This window comes from Argiope bruennichi, chromosome X1, assembly GCF_947563725.1.
Source record: "Argiope bruennichi chromosome X1, qqArgBrue1.1, whole genome shotgun sequence".
In the NCBI taxonomy this organism is placed as follows: Eukaryota; Metazoa; Arthropoda; class Arachnida; order Araneae; family Araneidae; genus Argiope; species Argiope bruennichi.
The window spans coordinates 41,730,074-41,747,800 of record NC_079162.1 but is presented as its reverse complement, the minus strand read 5'-3'; the positions used below and the strand labels follow the sequence as shown (position 1 = coordinate 41,747,800).

Genomic DNA, 17,727 nt, shown 5'->3' with positions numbered 1-17,727 from the left:
GTGTTGTTTTCATAATCCTGTCATAACCCATAAATACGTATTTCTTCGAAATCAAATTTTCTTTTGCACAAGGCGTTCAGTGAATTTTTATTAGTAACTCCAAAACCACGGATTGCTTTATTCTCCCCGCCCCTAAAAAATTGATTTCAATGAATTTATCTTTGTTGTGTAATGATAAATTAAAATTAAAACATGCAAAAATCCCTTAAATGAGCTCGTAATAGTGAAACTTGCAAGCAGTTTGTTGAGGAAAAGGAGATATTTGAGTCAATTTCACCAAAAAGTTTGGGAATAAATCTTTAAAGGATACTTTATGAGAAAAAAAAATTGTAATAATTTTTTGAAAGGGAAAACATTTTCCAGATTTAGTTATAAGTTTAGTAGAAAATATTACGGACTGCATGGAGCCTACAGAAAATGGCAGTAAGAAAAGATATCCTTTTGCAAATGGTCTGATATCGTATAAGTGATTGAGCCTCCACAATTATTAAGAAAAGAACTTTTTTTGTAAGAATCGTAAAGCTAGGGATTGAAAATTGTTTTTGAAGCTATGAAATGCTGATACAAAAATTACAATTTAGAACCTCTGTATTTTAATTTTAATATTTTATTCTCTTTAATAATGTATATGGTGTTTCATCTTTTTCGTTTATTGATTTGTAAAATGTGACTGGTGACGAAGAAGTATCAATGTGAATTAAAAATAGAAAAGTGTATTTTTTTATTTATGTAAGAGCACTTTTTCCTCGAAATCAGTGGGTTACATCAGAACATATTTTGCAGAATTTTAAGATAGGAGTATTTAATAAAGGACGAAGTTACCCTGACTTATTATCTACTTTAGCCGATCATAAAAAAAAAAATCATAAAAGTATTGCAAAAAGTGTATTTGTTACATCAGTCTTTAAGAGAAACATTTGAACTATTTAAAAATTGCCTTAATAGATCAGTAAGAATTATTTATTATTTTTAATAAGATTAATTAAAAAGTTTTATTAAGTGTGATAAAGCGTACAGTACTTGAATAAATTTGAAATTCTAAAACTATTAGTAAGTTTTCTCTCACAAAATACATGTTCGCCTTCAGAATATATGTATTCATAGGGATGAAAGAAAGAAGCAATGAACAATTTTCAGTATTTAGTAATGAAATATTTCGAAAAATTTCATTAATATTTTCTAAGAACGGTTGAAATATTTCATATCAATAAAATGAATTTATGATGCTGTCCTCTTAATTTTAATAATTTCTAACTAAAGGCGAACTGCGCGTTAATTTCCTTTTAAATTAGCAAACAAAACAAAATATTCTGTAAAAGTGTAGAATAAAAAGAGATTGTTAAACTGTTTACAAAATTTTAAATGAATTCGTAGTATTTTTAACTACAAGTTTCCAAATCAAATTACTTAAACTGCCAATCGTCTAGTGTAAACTTTCATTCAATTGGTTATTCTATAAACGTGATTCGCTTATTTTAGAAAGGACACGAATTACATGTTAAATGCATGAGACTTGTGCCGTTTCTACAATTAATAGTTCTTTTTATCCTTCATGCAAAATAAATAGTAATAATCAAAACAAAACAATAATCATCCATTTCTTTTCAAATTATCTTCTTTTATTACAGATAAATGTTCTCATTCATTTTATATTTAAAGAAACAGCTACTTTTAAATAAGACACATTTCTCACTTACTTTGAGAACATGTTGGCAAGGAGAAATTATATGGTATTCCAATGTGCCCTCAACAGATGATTTCTGTGTTTGGCTGCCAGTGTAAGTTACATTATTTTCCGATTGGAAATGATAAGCGTATGCTTCTCCGACCTTCCAATCAAACTTTGGATTGGATGCTAAAAAAAATATTGATTGATTTAGCAACAAAGATTGATTTAGCTTCATTCATGTAGAAGTAGTATATTGCTTCATAACAGAAAAGTGGCAATCATTTTTGAAGATTGTTGAATATAGAACAAAATCCCTCAGCATTTTTAAAGATTTGCATGAAATAAATTTAATAAAAACTGTTCTTAAAAACATATGTTTATTGAAAAGTAGATATTTATTTTTAATTATTTTCTACTTTTTATTCTTCAATTTATAATTAATTTTTATAAATATTATGGAATTGTGTAATTAGTTTTTTTCCGCTCAAATTCATAATCCGATGGCACCATTTATGTTGAATGAATTTATCGATCAGCTGACGACTCAGTTCTGAAAATATTAAAATGGGGAACGCACATGTGAACAAATTTTTTTGAAACTACAGACATCAATCAGAAAGTGAGTGAAGAGTCGATTACTGGATCAAAACGATCCTTGCATTTTTGAATAATATTTTTGCTTAATATAAGAGAGTAATTATTTGTTGTTTTTCTAAAAATGTACGGATTTGTGACAAGATTGATTTGTTTTACATTCAGGCCATATGGAAGTCAAATAAGTAGTGTCCCCTTTCTACGAATTTTAAAAAGATCAATAGAAAAATAAAGAAAAATGTAGTGGTAAGTACTTACAAGGATTGCATTCTCTTGCGCATTCATTTTTACCATCTCTCGGGTACGGGCCTGTAATTATTAAAAATTTGCAAGTAAAATATGTGGAAAAAAAATAAAACACCGGAAAAATAATAGAAAAAAAGAAAGAATTAAAGTGATCATTATTTTCAATATTTATGTAACTTCTATAGAAATTATTAACATCAATAAGACAAACGCTGCTGTTAATATTTAGTTTTCGCTTTACCATGTCTCCTAATCATATTTCAGTTTGCATGTATTACTTTTCATTAAAGCAACGGTAAATGTAATGCTTAATGATAATGTTATGTGGGCAATATTAATATCAAATCTCAAAGAGATTTTTTTTCTATTTACTAAATTTAGTTTAAAGAGTTGTTATATTATCTCAAAACTTTTCTACAATTGATAAGAGAACCTTAAGTAATTCGGAAAAAAACCCGATAATGTGGTTTTCGGTTTTATTTGATAATCAGTTTCTACTAGCTAGGGTAGCATTTCAAATGATTCAGTTTAAAAAAGGGAGAGAGCGAATGTTTCAAATTTGTCTGAGAATCGGATAAAAAATTGGAAGCACGAACCCAAACCCTTACTGTCCTTCTGGTATTATTCGAGATAATCAATAAATGATTAATGACGAATCATTTTGATGAGGATGCATCAGCTAATAATCAGTTTCAGACATAACTTCCCAAGACACAGTGTAATTTAGCTTACCATTATGGAAAAATGCTTTCGGAATGTTCCATGTATTCCTTTTTGAAATTGTTCGATAAAATACAGTCATATATGTAAAATTTACTTTGAATGAAAATATCAAAATAATGTTAACGCCAGACTAATTATTTGTTCATGATAACTACCTTTTCTATGAAATGATATGATCTTTTTATGTTGTGTGGTTTCAACTTTATTTTATATTAAACTAATCAAATACTAAATGAAAAGATGAAGTTAACTTTTTCAGTCTTTTCAATCTCTAGTAAACATATTAATCCTAGTGTACTGTTAAAATATATGCAATTATAAATGTCAATTTTTTGGATATACAATATACAAGTAGCAAATCCTTCTGCCAAGCGGAAATATTAATGTTTGATTTAAATTCAGTTCGATTTTCTTCTTTCCTATATCAATTAACTCAAAATACTTTACAATACTCTTCATTATCCTTATGCTGCTGGGGAATATTTTAGTGCATACTTAGTAAAAGTAGATAATGAAAGTACAGTAGAACTAAAATTATCTCAATTAATTAGACCCAAATCCTATCCCGATTATCGAATACAGGATAACTGGCATGAAAGGATTATTTCTTGGAAAAACTAAAATTTCTTATAATGTAACAACTTAATGACCACAAAAGTAAAATGTGTTACGTTTTGTATACTTACACGCTGTATAAAAATATCAGTACTTCAAAGTTTTGCTGTCATTATTTATTTTTATTTGGGAAGGTTTTATAAGCGGCTTATTTTTTAGACAAAGAGATCAACTGTACAACTCTTTAAAATGTGTTGGTATTTGATCTAATCTTGATTTCGATATAACCCAGATAGAATAGTTGGTTGTTAACATGTTCCATCAAAAATTTGCTCTCAACTTCAAAAATTTCATGATTTTTTTTTTATTTTAAACTTCGCTAGACAAATTGTGATTCTATCAGGCTGCAATGAAATACACTAATCGTAGTAAAGAACTATGTACGCGTTTTCAAGTGAAATACTGTTTAATTTAGGGAAATCTTTTGACTGCGAATAATGTGAGCAATTTTCAGACCAATGCAACACTGAGGAGACTAACGGAAATCCTGTATTAGACAGAATTGTTGAGTTCAATATTTTCATACTCTCTTTTATTTAAAATATCTCTAAAAAATGTTTTGTATCATTAATTACTCTGAACTTAACTCGCAATAGTTACAAAAATTCTGCTTTTAATGATATCTATATGATGCAAATGATTAATCAAAAGAAATTGAAGCATGTTTATTATAACTCTTTATAAATAGTGAATCAATCTATCAAATTTCATGAAATTAGCTTAAGTGCCATTGTCTGTCAGTAAATTTATTGCTTAAAATTTACTTTAAAATTAAAGCAGTGCTTATCAACCTATGTTTTTGTGGTAGTTAGAAAGTATTTCAAAAGCTAAAATACACTGATCGTAGTAAAGAAGTTTGAATTTGTTTGCAATTGAAATACTGCTTCATTTAAGGAAATCTTTTAACTGCAAACGATATGTGTATTTTTCAGACCAATGTAATACTAAGGAGGTGACCAGAAATTCTATTTTAGACAAAATTGTTGAGTGAATTTATTTTCAAACTTTCTTTTATTTAAAATACCTCTAAAAAATGTTTTGCATTCAATAATTACTCTGAGTTTAACTCGCAACTGTTGGAAAAATTCTGCTTTTGATATGATAAAAATGATTAATCAAAAGAAATTAAAATGCATTTATTATAACTTAATGGTAAATCAATCTATCAAATTTCATAAGATATGCTCAAGTGCCAAAGCCTCTCAAGAAATTTTTTATCTGCATAAAATTTACTTTAAAATCATGGTTTACTTATCAACCCATGTTTTCGTGTCCGATAGAAAGTGTTGCAAAAGCAAAAATTTTTATACAGTTATTAAAAACCAAATTTTAAGATGTTGAAAAGAATTAAAATTTATCACAACTATTAACAATCACATTTTTGAAGCTATTAAAAATTCCATGTGCCGATTATTTTATACAACTCTTTACACTTTCATTACCATGAAGACAGAAAAGTTGTTCCTCTATTTACTCATGATATTTATGTATATGCAGTTCAGACGAATTCATAATAAAAGCTGTAACTTAGCGAAAACTTCAGTACTAAAAGTAATAATTCACTAAAAATGTCGTCCTTTTGTAGCAATCTTTAATGCATACATATTTTATGTGTCACCGATGTATGGATGGCATGGCATTCCAGTTGTCATTCAAAATTACTGATAAAAATTTGTTTTAAATATTCTAATGCGGGATTATATTTAATATTGCTATTCCGATTTGAATTACTTACCAGCAAATGCAGCTCCCGCCAAACACGCTAGTGCTAAAAGTCTCAGCCCCATGTTTGCTGAGAAATGAGTAATTCTAGTCTTTGTTTCTAATATCACTATTTATACCAAAAAATATCCAACGTAAGTAACTTTTAGAAGAAAAGTGTTGCAAAACACGCGAAATAGTCTGGTATGATGAGAAAGCGTCGCATACTTTTTTTTAAAATTACATAAGTAATGCTGAGTTCAGTATTCCCAAGTAAACAGTTTTTGAATTATCAACGGCTATCATCTGAGCGTCTCTTATTTGTTTCATTTGAATAGCAGACATACTGTTGACGAATTATAAATAAAATACGTTGAAATCATACGCAATCTTGAATAAATGCTTCCTCTTTTGAAGTTTGAACCAATGACGAATATCTTAAACTAATGTTGAAAAGCTGAACATTTATTTTGATATAAATCACAATATGATATTTTGGAATTACTTTTGACGCTATCATTCTTATAAAATGAGTTTTGAATCATTGATATGCATTCTAAAAAAGCAAAACTTGGAAAAACAATCTCAAGTAAGGAACTCGAAAAGAAAATTATTCATTATTATTTCGAACAAGAAAATTATTTATCTCCGATTATTTAAACAAAAGTTGACAATTCATAATTACTTGTCAATTCTCTAAATAATTGTGGTTAAATTTCTTAGCTGCAATGTGGTTAATTATCTCAGCTGCAAACAAACAAAAAAAATCTTTTCGAAACAGAATTGTAAGTACTTATGATTACCTAATATAAGCAATCTTACTGCAATTTAACATGAGTATAAAGTTCCAAGCTTAATTAAGTTCTTCCAAAAAATTTCCATATATGGACATTTAAGCAATATAAGTTTTGTTTTATATTTCCTTTAATAATCTTAAGCTGAAGCCAAGGATTTTCAGACAATCAGTTATACAATTGAAGTGACTTCTTGATAACTGAAAAGAAAATGTTTTTTATCTGGAAGTCAAAAAATAAAGCAGATCATATGAGAACTGTAGACCCATTAAGATGATCAAAAATCTCAAAATATTTTAAAGAAAAAAATGTCATCGGCAAGATTCAAATGTTTTTCTAATGTTCTTCTAAATGTAAAATTCACAACCTTATCATGTAATAAATTATTTATAACTTTATTCTCTCAAATAAAGCAAATGCATTTGTTTTTTATGCTCCATATCGTTTGATTCATTTAAAAAAATTATTAAAAGATTTTTATCAAAAAAATTAAGAGACATTTTAATCACTTCTTATCGGTCATTCCAAGTATAAATCTCAATTTGCGTGCTTTTTCTAATGTCTTAACGTCTGTAGAGAAGAAATCTTTTTGTATTTTGAATTTCATACTCCTTTTGAATCTTTGGCATTATTTTATTTTATACCTAATTCTAATTTCATACTCCTTTTTCAGCTTTAACAGATTTTTCTTTTTTTAATTATTTGTATAAAACACATAAGTGTTTGCATCAATGAATGATACGTTTACTATGTCGAAGGAAAATTCTAGCAAAAATGCCTTATAATAAAATCTTTCAACACATTTCATTGATTTTATTAGATTTCCTTTATTAGCTAAACTACTATTTCGTATAAATGAAAACAAGCGGATGCCATATTTTCCCGCATAATTCGGTTGTAATAGAAGTTCTAAGAAAATTCTTTTTGTTTACCTCCCCTCAGGAAATTGTAGATAAAATAACAAAATATTTATTTATTGATGTTATAAAATTATCAGTAAAATTGCTATATAGAAAATAAAGCTAAAAAATTGAGAATGAACACATTTGAAAAATAGAAATAATGTGACATATGATCAGAAATATTTTATATAAGAAAAAATTTTTATACTAAAGATTGTATGATATTTTGATGCTTGAAAACGTGTTATAACTAAGGCTTTTGTTGATTACTCAAAATTATCAAATGATACAAAGAGAATATTTGTTGAGCTAAAATTATCCTGTTGAGGAATTTACCTTTCCTTTTTTCACCTGCTTTATTTAGCATTTTTTCATCTTTCCAGCTGCTAAATATTTAATAATTTTTTTGCAATATTTTTTGTCATAATTGTTTTCATTTTCTGAATAATTTTGCGCATATTTTCAGAACTAGACTCTCTAGGCGGTATAAAATAATAAAGTCAAATAGTTGACAAAAAATTTACGAAATTCCTACATGGTATTACTTTTAAATAACCCACAAATGCATATGTGCGCTTGACTGTGAAGTATGAAATAGAGGAAAGTTATGGTTCTATATTCTGTCTGTCTTCTTAACTATAATTACATACAGATGGATGTGCACTTTAAAAATGGATTCATCCCTGAGATCGGCCAGGCTTTTAGAGGTTCTAAATCTGAGCGAAACACAAATTTGGACCAATTTGCCTTAGGAGACCACAAAGAAGGCACCATATGTCCCTTCCCAAATCATTTTAAAAAATCTAAATCAAACTTCTATCAACAGAATATACATTGTTTTTCCTTTATCATGAGTCCATAACTCATGAACTTGGCTGGATATGCAAAGACAAGCAACTACACTCTGAACAATATTTCTTAGTCGCTCGAACTCCGTTTTTCACTGTAATTTTAACTTCACAGCATCGTGGCTTTTAATTTTCCCAGGTAATGAAAACACTGAGGTTTCCACATTCTTTCTAAAACTATATAAAATCGAAATTCTTTCTCATGCTCTCTTTTTCTTTTTCCTGCTTAACTACTCAATTTGTAATTCTACCTCCATCATGTCTTGGGTAAAGAAATCTTGACAAAAGCTATAAATTGGAACTATATTTATAAAATTCTAAATAAAATAATTAAAAAACATTAAAAAAAACTCAACGATTGTTTCTTCACTCCAAAAATAAATTAAAAATTCAATAAATAGAAACTTTTTACGAATTTCAGAATAAATATAGCTGATGAAAATTTTCTCTTCTTTTATTTCAAATGAATTTTCACTAGGCAAATGAATTTTGAATCAATTGCAATTCATACTAAAATTATTTTAATTATGTCAGAGAAAGTATTACGTTAAAATTATCATTAAAAGCAGTACAATTTTTAAATAATAATCCCCAGTAACAGTAAAAAAATGTCATAAATAATGATTTGTATATAAATAGGTTAATTACTTTTTCAAAAGAGGACAAGTTTAAAACCTTGTGAGTGTTCCTTTCATCATTTGAACCTTGCTTTAACATAGAATGTTCCTCCTATGTTATCACTCTGTAAACAACTAAAATGAGGACAAAAAGAATAGAAACAGAGGGATCTTTGAGAACATACACGTGCAAACAGGACTCTAATCAAATGTTCCTTTAGTTCGGGATCAGCTTGTAAACACCTGTCAAGAAGGTTTTTGATAGCAACAATCTAATATATGTATGTTTAGAACAACATATTCAGATAGATATTGTCGGTGTTCATTTAATAAAACTTGCGCAAGGAAAAAAACACGACTTTATCTTCAGTGAAGCAGTATAGAAAAAACTTTATAGCGATAATACCCAGGCAATTACTTAATGTCTTAAAAGAGGATGTTTACTGACCATAAAAAATTCTATAGCAATCAAAAATCATGAGTCATGCTATCTTTTTTTTTAAAGTTCTAATGATCTAAGTGATGAAAATGCTCTCCCTTATCATACATCATTCATCGATGGCAGCTTTCTTTTGTATACAAGTGGAGCAATTTCTGAAAAATTGGCTAGACACTTTCTTTCTCTGATAAATATTAAAAACATGAAAGATTATCCATAAAGAACCCGAAAACAAAATCTTTTTGAGGACTCTAAAATATTGTTTCATACATAATAATGAAAAAAAATTAATAAACATTAAATTTAAATGTTCATTTCAATATGCTTATTTCAAGTTTGGTGACTTTTGTAAGACAGAATGTATATCTTTTGCAGCTCTTGTGGTACGCAAGATTATCATCAGAAAAGTTCAACAATTTATTGCTCTTAGGGTGTCGAACGCGGAGCCATAATGGTAGATAGCCTACCTTCAGATATGTCTCCCTTTTTCTTCTCTACTGCAAGCTCCTCAAAAATTTTCCCACCACCTATGATGGGATAATAGTTCAACATGATCATCCGAAGAATGTGGAGGAAGTGTAATACAAAGTTGCAAAAATATGATGGAACGAGTCACCAGGGTCAGCAAAACTGACCAAACATGAAGACTATTAGGGGCTTTATGACTATGTTTTTGTCGCATCCTCTCATAATAACATTATCTTTCACCCCTTTACAAAACTGAGGTATGTGATATAGGTTCACCAGAAAATTTTCGAAAATGTTATATAAATTTGCGCTTTCAAAAATGTAACCAAAAAGATAACAAAAGTAAGTTTTTTGAAGGTCAGGGAGACTCCCTCAAGTCATGGAGTCCAGAGAAATTGCACCCCCCCCCAAACAGATGGCCGACCCTGGATTATTCTTCCAATAGCCCAAGAAGTGCTTCATTGTTATGGCCAAGGATTTTTCTTTTTAGGAATTTATATTACAAATTTCACCAATTACATAATATAGAACGTATTCATAAATATTAATGCTTTTACAAATAAAATAGTTTTTATTGTATATTCGTTATACATTTTTAAAAAGTGTAAATGCCCAAATTTAGAGTGCATTTGAGCAATATGAAATGTTTTAGACAGTTAAACTCGACTAAACTAATTTTTAATATGTTTAAACAGATATTCGCTTCATGAAAAATGTTCGATTCGTTACTACGATCTTATAAATGATGTTAGATTGGATTTTAGAGACTTCAGAAAGCAATAAAAAATTTCTCATTTAAAGACATGAATGTCTAAACTTGAAAGGTCATTGAGAATTGATTACATGTGTACCAAAAGTTGCCGATAGGGGAAATACTAGCACTGTTGGAGTACAATTATTAATGAATTCATGAAACTCACAGAAAATAATCTTTTATTCAACAATATTAAGGTCCCCTGGATGCAAGACAATATTTTCAATATTCTGACCTTCTCTGTGTACATACAACCTATTGCATACGGTGCATGACGGTTCTCCACTGCTGCGTGTAAACCATCGGTTTCGATGTTCATAACAGCTCCGTCTGATTTTCTGTTACCAGACATGCAAGTTTGCTTAAGAGCAGTCATGTCATTACACTGTTAGAGTAGAACAATTTTGCCAGTAAAGCATGCTAGGGAAAGGTAGGACCCATATTAATCGATATGCAAATTTCCTCGTTTTCACGCCACAGCATTGCCAATATTTTTCCTATTTGCAACTTTTGATACTAATTTTTTTTCTGTGGAATTTATCTTCCAATACTTTCCACAGTCTGTATATGAAATGTGATTTCATTAAGTTCATTCGTTTTAGCTGTAGAAGCCGCCAAACAGGGAAAGTTGTTTTATGGCCATTTTGTAGTTCCTCTCTTCTTCGATCGAAACTCTCTAGTTTTGGATTTTAAACGATTATTATGACTGAATTCTGAGGGGCGAAGAATGTTCCTAAAGCCTAGCAGGAGGCTGGAATTGTTGGGTTTAGGTTTTTTTTTTTTTTTTTTTTTTAACATAAGGATGTGTTACTACATCTATTTACAGACTTTTAATACTAAATTATTTTTAAAGACATTTAATAAATCTTAATTTTAACCAATTTATTCAGCCCTTTACAAGGAATAACTCCAGAATGTTTAAAAAAAAAAGTTTTGTTTTGTTTTACTCCCTAGTAGCACAATGCAATACTCCACATATTTACTCCCAAATATTTTTTTGTACAATATTGTATGATAATTCACAGTATTGTATAATATTGGTAAATATTATATAATATAGAATCGCACAATATTGCACAACTTTGTGCAACAGATTACGCTACCTGGGCTATGACAAACAGACTTTGAAAAATAAGAAAACATCAAAATATTTTAGTTCAACTTATGAAAAGAGAGGTTATAAATGCACTTACCTCTGATTATTCAAGCCCAAACTGAAACGTTAAGCATACTTACCACTTGAGCATTAAAGAAAAAATATTTAGAATGTTTACTAGTAAGTACACATCCCATTTAATTTTTGGCAAAGTAAAATAATTTGTTGGCATTTTGATAGTTCAAAACAATGGAATTTCTAATAATGGAAAATAAAGTTTAATTAATTAATTTGAATTCTCTTTTGCCTTTAATGAGATGATTATACAATGGAAAATATTATAAAGAAACTGTTGTAACTTATTATAATTTAATTAATAGTATCTTATCAACTTGTTCTGTTGAGAAGCAAATTAAAAAAAAAAAAAATCGAAAACTGAGGATTTGTTTCACTTTATACGAAGTCAGTCAAGGCATACGATCATTGATAGGATAATCTTGAATTTGAAATCAGCAGTATTTATCATATTCTAAAAATTATAATTCTATTAAATATATTCCATTCGAAATTCTGATAATTAGATGTAATCATATTTCTAATACATAATGTTGAAAACGAACGTGTTGAAAGGAAGTTAAAGATAAATGATAGTCATTTTTGGTTCCTAGTAGGTCCTCTTAACAAACGATCAAATAGGCACCAAGTTCGTTGAACTGTAAATGAAATATGGAAGAATGTTACAACTGGGCCACTCATTATCGATACTGTTTTAGCATCTGCTAAATATATCACTATTTTATCTATATCATAATCTGAATAACTGAAGTGTTTTCTTAAAGAATTTAATTTTTGTTATTTTTCGTATTCTTGCCATTCGTTTTCGTCACCAAATGATTTCCCAGTTTTAGATTTTAGTTTTACATGTGATACCAGAAACAAAGAAAAATGAAGTTGATATTTTTTTAGATCTTAGCAGCCATCTGACATGCAAGTTTTTGAATTGTTGTAACTCATCGACAAGATGATACCTGAAGATTATGATGATATGATGAAAAATTGCATATTGAAGCAAATTCACTTACTTTTTGTGCACTTTTAAGGGAATGGGCAAATGGAAGTTATGTATCGATTTTTATAAAATAAATTTCATTATTTTGGAATAATTAACAGTTAATACTATCATAAACAGACAGAGGTAAATGTTAAAATTATAGAAGTTAATTTTTTAAAATCGATTTTCACCATTTTTTACGACTTCAAAACCCTATAAAGGAGCGGAAAGTATTAATCAATTTTATTCATTTTTTTCTCTTAAATTTCTCGCCACTTCGCAACGTTTTCTCAATTAATGACATGAAAAAATTTGTTTGAATTTTTTTTTCAACTTGCCTTAGACATCCTGTATAATATCTTTCAAGGGACTCTACTATAACACACGAGCAGTTATTTTATAAAAAGAAGGCACGCACGATAAAATACATTTCTGTGTAAATTATCATTTTTCATATAATCATAATGCAAATATGCCAAGTTCTGTCTGAAATCACATAAAAAATTTAACAGATTAACAGTTTTAGAGTAAAGACATCATATGTAATAAAACGTTTTAAAAAATCGTTGGAGGGAATGTAAATTATCATATCTCTATGAAAGTGTATTAACTTCTCATTTTTATTTGAATACTTCGGTGCGGGCGAGTACTTCGGTCTTTTATTTGAATACGAGATAATTCTGTGAACCATTACTTCTTAATTCCGATTTTCAGTATAATTCGTGTTATATCATAAATAATAATTTTAAATGCACACATTTTATTTATATTTTGATATAATGGAATTCACAAGTCAAAAGAATTCAGGAGAGAAGTCTTGAATGAAGTTATCTTAATATAATGCTACAAATTCAAAATATTAAATAAAATAAATTTAAATACAAACTTAAATAACTCATTTGAAAAATAAAACTCAAAATGATAGTGTATGTGATGAAAGTGTATTCATTTCCACATTCAATATTCCCCATTTATCTTTTTCCTGATGAGCTTGCAATGCTGATATGATAGACATCAACAGATTATTAGCGAGATTAGACTTCGTTGCTAGAAAGGCGAAAATAAAAAGGCTGATTCAATACAGTTTTACTGAGAGAAAACCAGACGTGAATGAAGCATTATACACTCTTCTAAAACAGATTTGTAAAGCGTCCTATTTATGTGCAAAATACTCTTTTATAAGTAACTTATGTGTTATGTATTTTATTAAATATACAGTCGGAAATACACCACAACTATAACAAAACTTTATTTTAATCTAATATTATTTATTCTCATTAGTGACAAGGCATTTCACACATCTGTAATAAAATACAATTTCATTTAAACTCTTCCACTTAAAAATTGCCATCCAACCCGATATTAAGCCTATTTATCTGTTTGGGAAAACCACAGATGGATTTCTAGTGGTCATGATGGGAAAAACTATGCAGACATTTTCCCTAAATAAAAATCATTGGAATTGGTAGTTTCCTTATAAGGAATTTACTTATAAAACTTATTTAAAATTTACAGAAATATAATGTTTAATATATCTCTTAGCAAAAGTTAAAGGCATATTCTAAACACTATTTAGTGACAATTTAGGTAACAAAAATATCTCACATAGAAGAAAGTAGAAAATTTTTCCATAATCCTTATTAAATTGTACTTATTAATGATACCTCTTATTAAATCGTATACATATTTATTTTCTCATTGCATTTATCAAAAATAAATAAAATGATAATTTATGGAGTAATGTTTAAAAACTGTAGATGAGTAAAAAAAAAAAAAAAATTAATTTTTCTAGTTGTATAGTGACTGACAAATACTTCTTATACAGGAGGTTTATTAGTAATATCGGCAATTCAGAAATGCAATTTTTTTTTCTCTTAATTCCTTTTTTTTTTTTTGCATTACATATAAAATTTTCACAAGCCAATTTGATTAAAAACAGAATGGTGACAGTATGATTAAATTTTTATTAATATGTAATAAATCCTAGGATTTCAAGTAAGAATGTTGCCAGTGAATGATTGTTTCTCACAAAAATGCCATCTGCAATGAATTTGTTCGTATTTCTTTATTCTTATTTAGAAAAAATACAACCAATTAATTTGCAAACATTTTATTCCTTATATTAATTCTAACACATTTTTAATCAGGATACAACACAAAAGAACCCGTTAACTTTTAAGTCGAAAAAGTAAGCCGATTTGAATTATAAAACTATGCAAGGCACTACCAATATTTTTGGAAGTAATTTACTACTCTTTAACTAGAAATATTTTTAATGAAATTTGATACTTTTTTTTTGTAATAGGAAAAAGGGAATATATAAATATAACATTTACTAAGCAGTTATTAATCCGATGTTACGTCTGGTTCTTATAAAACAATAAAATAGAAAATTAATTTTCATCAAATGATGTTTGTTTCATGACCTCAAACACTTATTCGCTATTGTTCTGTCGAAAAAGTCACACGCTTTTTTTTTCTGTGCGTGCGTGTGTATTTGGGATGTTTTACAGAAACTATTTATTAAACTGATATTTCTCTGTAGTCATTATTTCGATTCGAAAATAATATTTCAGATTTCGATTCTGTTTGACGTACATATTACGGTTTTTTTAAACTAAACTATTATATGTATTTTGGGGGAGAGGATTTACTTTCTAAAAAATATCATATATGAATAACATAGCGTACGGCGTATAGATATTGGTTTCTAAAAGAAATTCTCTGAGATATGCTATAGTCATTTCAGAATTCTCATATTTGCATGGGATGAAAAAAGAATTTTAAAATTATTTAAAAAGAAGAGGAAAATCAGTTTGTTTTGAAAAGTAGCTTTAGCTCAGAGCCTTCTTAGTAAATAACACATCTGATATTTCAATTTTTCTTTAGTTATATTGTATCTTAATCTGCTCATTAGATATATAGAAACTTCTATCCTTGTGTGAATTTTCGATATCATTTTATTTCTTACAAAAATGCCTCAGATAATTTATTTCAGATTGCTTCGTAGATAGCTAAATAATATTATATGTAGATTCATTAGGCATTCAGTAATCATTTTCATTTCGCTCAAAGCCATTCTTTCCTTTTCAATATTTTAAGTTTATATGGCAAATATATTTGTAAGGGATTTCATATTATATTATTTTGGGTTCTTGCGTATGGAGAATTATGGGAAGTTTGAGCACTGATTTGATGGTAAGATTGAACTCTTGCTTACACTGATATCTTTTTCAGACTATAAGAAATATGTATGTTTTATTGTAAAATTCTGGTGATTAATTGATTGGAACGTTCAAATCCGTTACGAACATGTAATTAGGTCGAACATATATTACACCATTTAAACAGGATTGAGAAATAAACACACTCGATTCTCCATTAAGCATCTGCTGTTGGTAGAGCCTTCAACTGTTTGTCCAATATCTGCTTTACACATCTTTGTAGAGTGTCCACGATTTCTTAACAGCACGAAAAAATTTTTTTTCCCGGATGTTTCATCCAAATTTACGTTATTTGCTTTCCAAAATTCGTTAGGTTAACTTTTTCTTTTATAAAATGCAGGGTTTGATTAAAATAATAAAAAAAATTTTTTTTAGCCATGTCTTCGAATATGTAGCTTCCTTGCAACATCATTCTATCACGGCTTCAGGTTTTCGGATCATAATAATAATTTTTTTTTTTTTTTTTTTTTAACATTTTAGGCCGCTAGTGATGTAGCGACTGGGAGGCAAAGAATGGAGAAGAATGTAAGATATTCCATCGCCAGTCATAGGGCATGCAATGGACACAAAACATTAATGCGTTTATCCATTTTAAAGCCAAATTTGACAAAAGGGCGAAAATGTAATAACTTACCCGGTCACTATTTACACATGCTATACAGCTAATGATTATAAAGGATCAAAGTACCATTTTGTGCTCCTGGACTCACTTTCGTTATGCCACTGTTTTAGGTACATCATTTTCATGCGTAGTCATTTATTATAGATCGATACAAATATTTTAGTACTATGAGTATGAAGCAGCCAAGCTAAAAGTGACTTTGCGGAAAATGAAAACTAGAACAAACTAATTAATGTTAGATAATTCGAAAGGAATCGCAATTTCTATAAAGATTTCTTCAGTGACAAATCGAATTTGACATCGCAAATGACTGAAAGAACATGATGTCATCTCTCAGATTATCATAATTATAACGTTGAAGCCAAAATGTAACAAAAATTCAAATGCACGCAAACAAGAATCCGTGAGCAGAAGCTAACAGTTTATTTTCAATATGACAAATGCTACACTCTCAATTTTTGAGAAAGTGTTGTTGCAGAATTATACTTAAAACTGCAATATATTTTGAAACAATTTATAACTTGTTTAGCTGCAGTCTACATCGATGAAAAAATTTGCACAATCGCATTAGTTGTCCTCTTCTTAACATATCTTGCACATGCAGGTCAGACAAATCTGAAAATGGGCTTGGTTGCATGGTACACAACATTAGTATAAATTGATATCAATTACGAATTTATTCAATACATAAATACAACATTGGGAATTTAAGTGTCTAAAATAGAAAACTTGATTTCAGAAATGCCAGATCTCTGCAAAAGCACAATTGCCGATTGGAGGAATTGATTGTGGATTACTTGAACTCGAAGTTCTTAACCTACGGACCTAATCACTAAACCGTGAAATGAAGCTAAGCGCGATCTTTCTAATTTTCAAAAAGGAATTTAACTAGCTGGAAGTCATGAAAACACAAAACGAAAGATTTCATGATGAGGATGAAATTCCCGGCAACTAGAAATGGAACTTCTTGATATGGAACAAAATGTTCTTTTTGCAATATTAGATAGTGTTATTTGTGGATTGATATTTCGTTTCAATGCTGTGGCAAACATTTCTAAAGAAGTTAAGCTTCCTCTCGAAGTATCAAATAGTTCATATAGATGAGTTGGAAGAAAAATAATAGCCCATGACAGATCATTATCATTTCAATATCAAAGAAGATCTTGTTATGGAAATGAGTTTTTGTTTAACAATCAAGTATTAGTAATAATCAATTTTGAATATTGGGACTGTTGAGTAGTTCGAAAAGTAAATAGAATAGAAGGATTTTCTCCTTATGCATATATATATATGTCGGCCTGCATATTTTATGAACTCCTCCTGTTGCTGCTACAGATAATTCTTTCAGCAAGCTGAACAAGAAA

General features: G+C 28.7%; 1 protein-coding gene across 1 annotated transcript in view; it reads right to left on the bottom strand.

Moving 5' to 3' along the window:
* LOC129959198 (uncharacterized) overlaps positions 1 to 5,634 on the bottom strand; it is a 44,031-nt gene extending 38,397 nt beyond the window's left edge. Inside the window, exons 1-2 of the mRNA XM_056072021.1 lie at positions 5,583 to 5,634; positions 1,698 to 1,855 (exon numbers count right to left, since the gene is read on the bottom strand). Of these exons, the coding sequence (XP_055927996.1) occupies positions 1,698 to 1,855; positions 5,583 to 5,634 (210 nt within the window). The remainder of the gene's footprint in view (positions 1 to 1,697; positions 1,856 to 5,582) is intronic.
* Between the last annotated feature and the right edge of the window lie 12,093 nt (positions 5,635 to 17,727).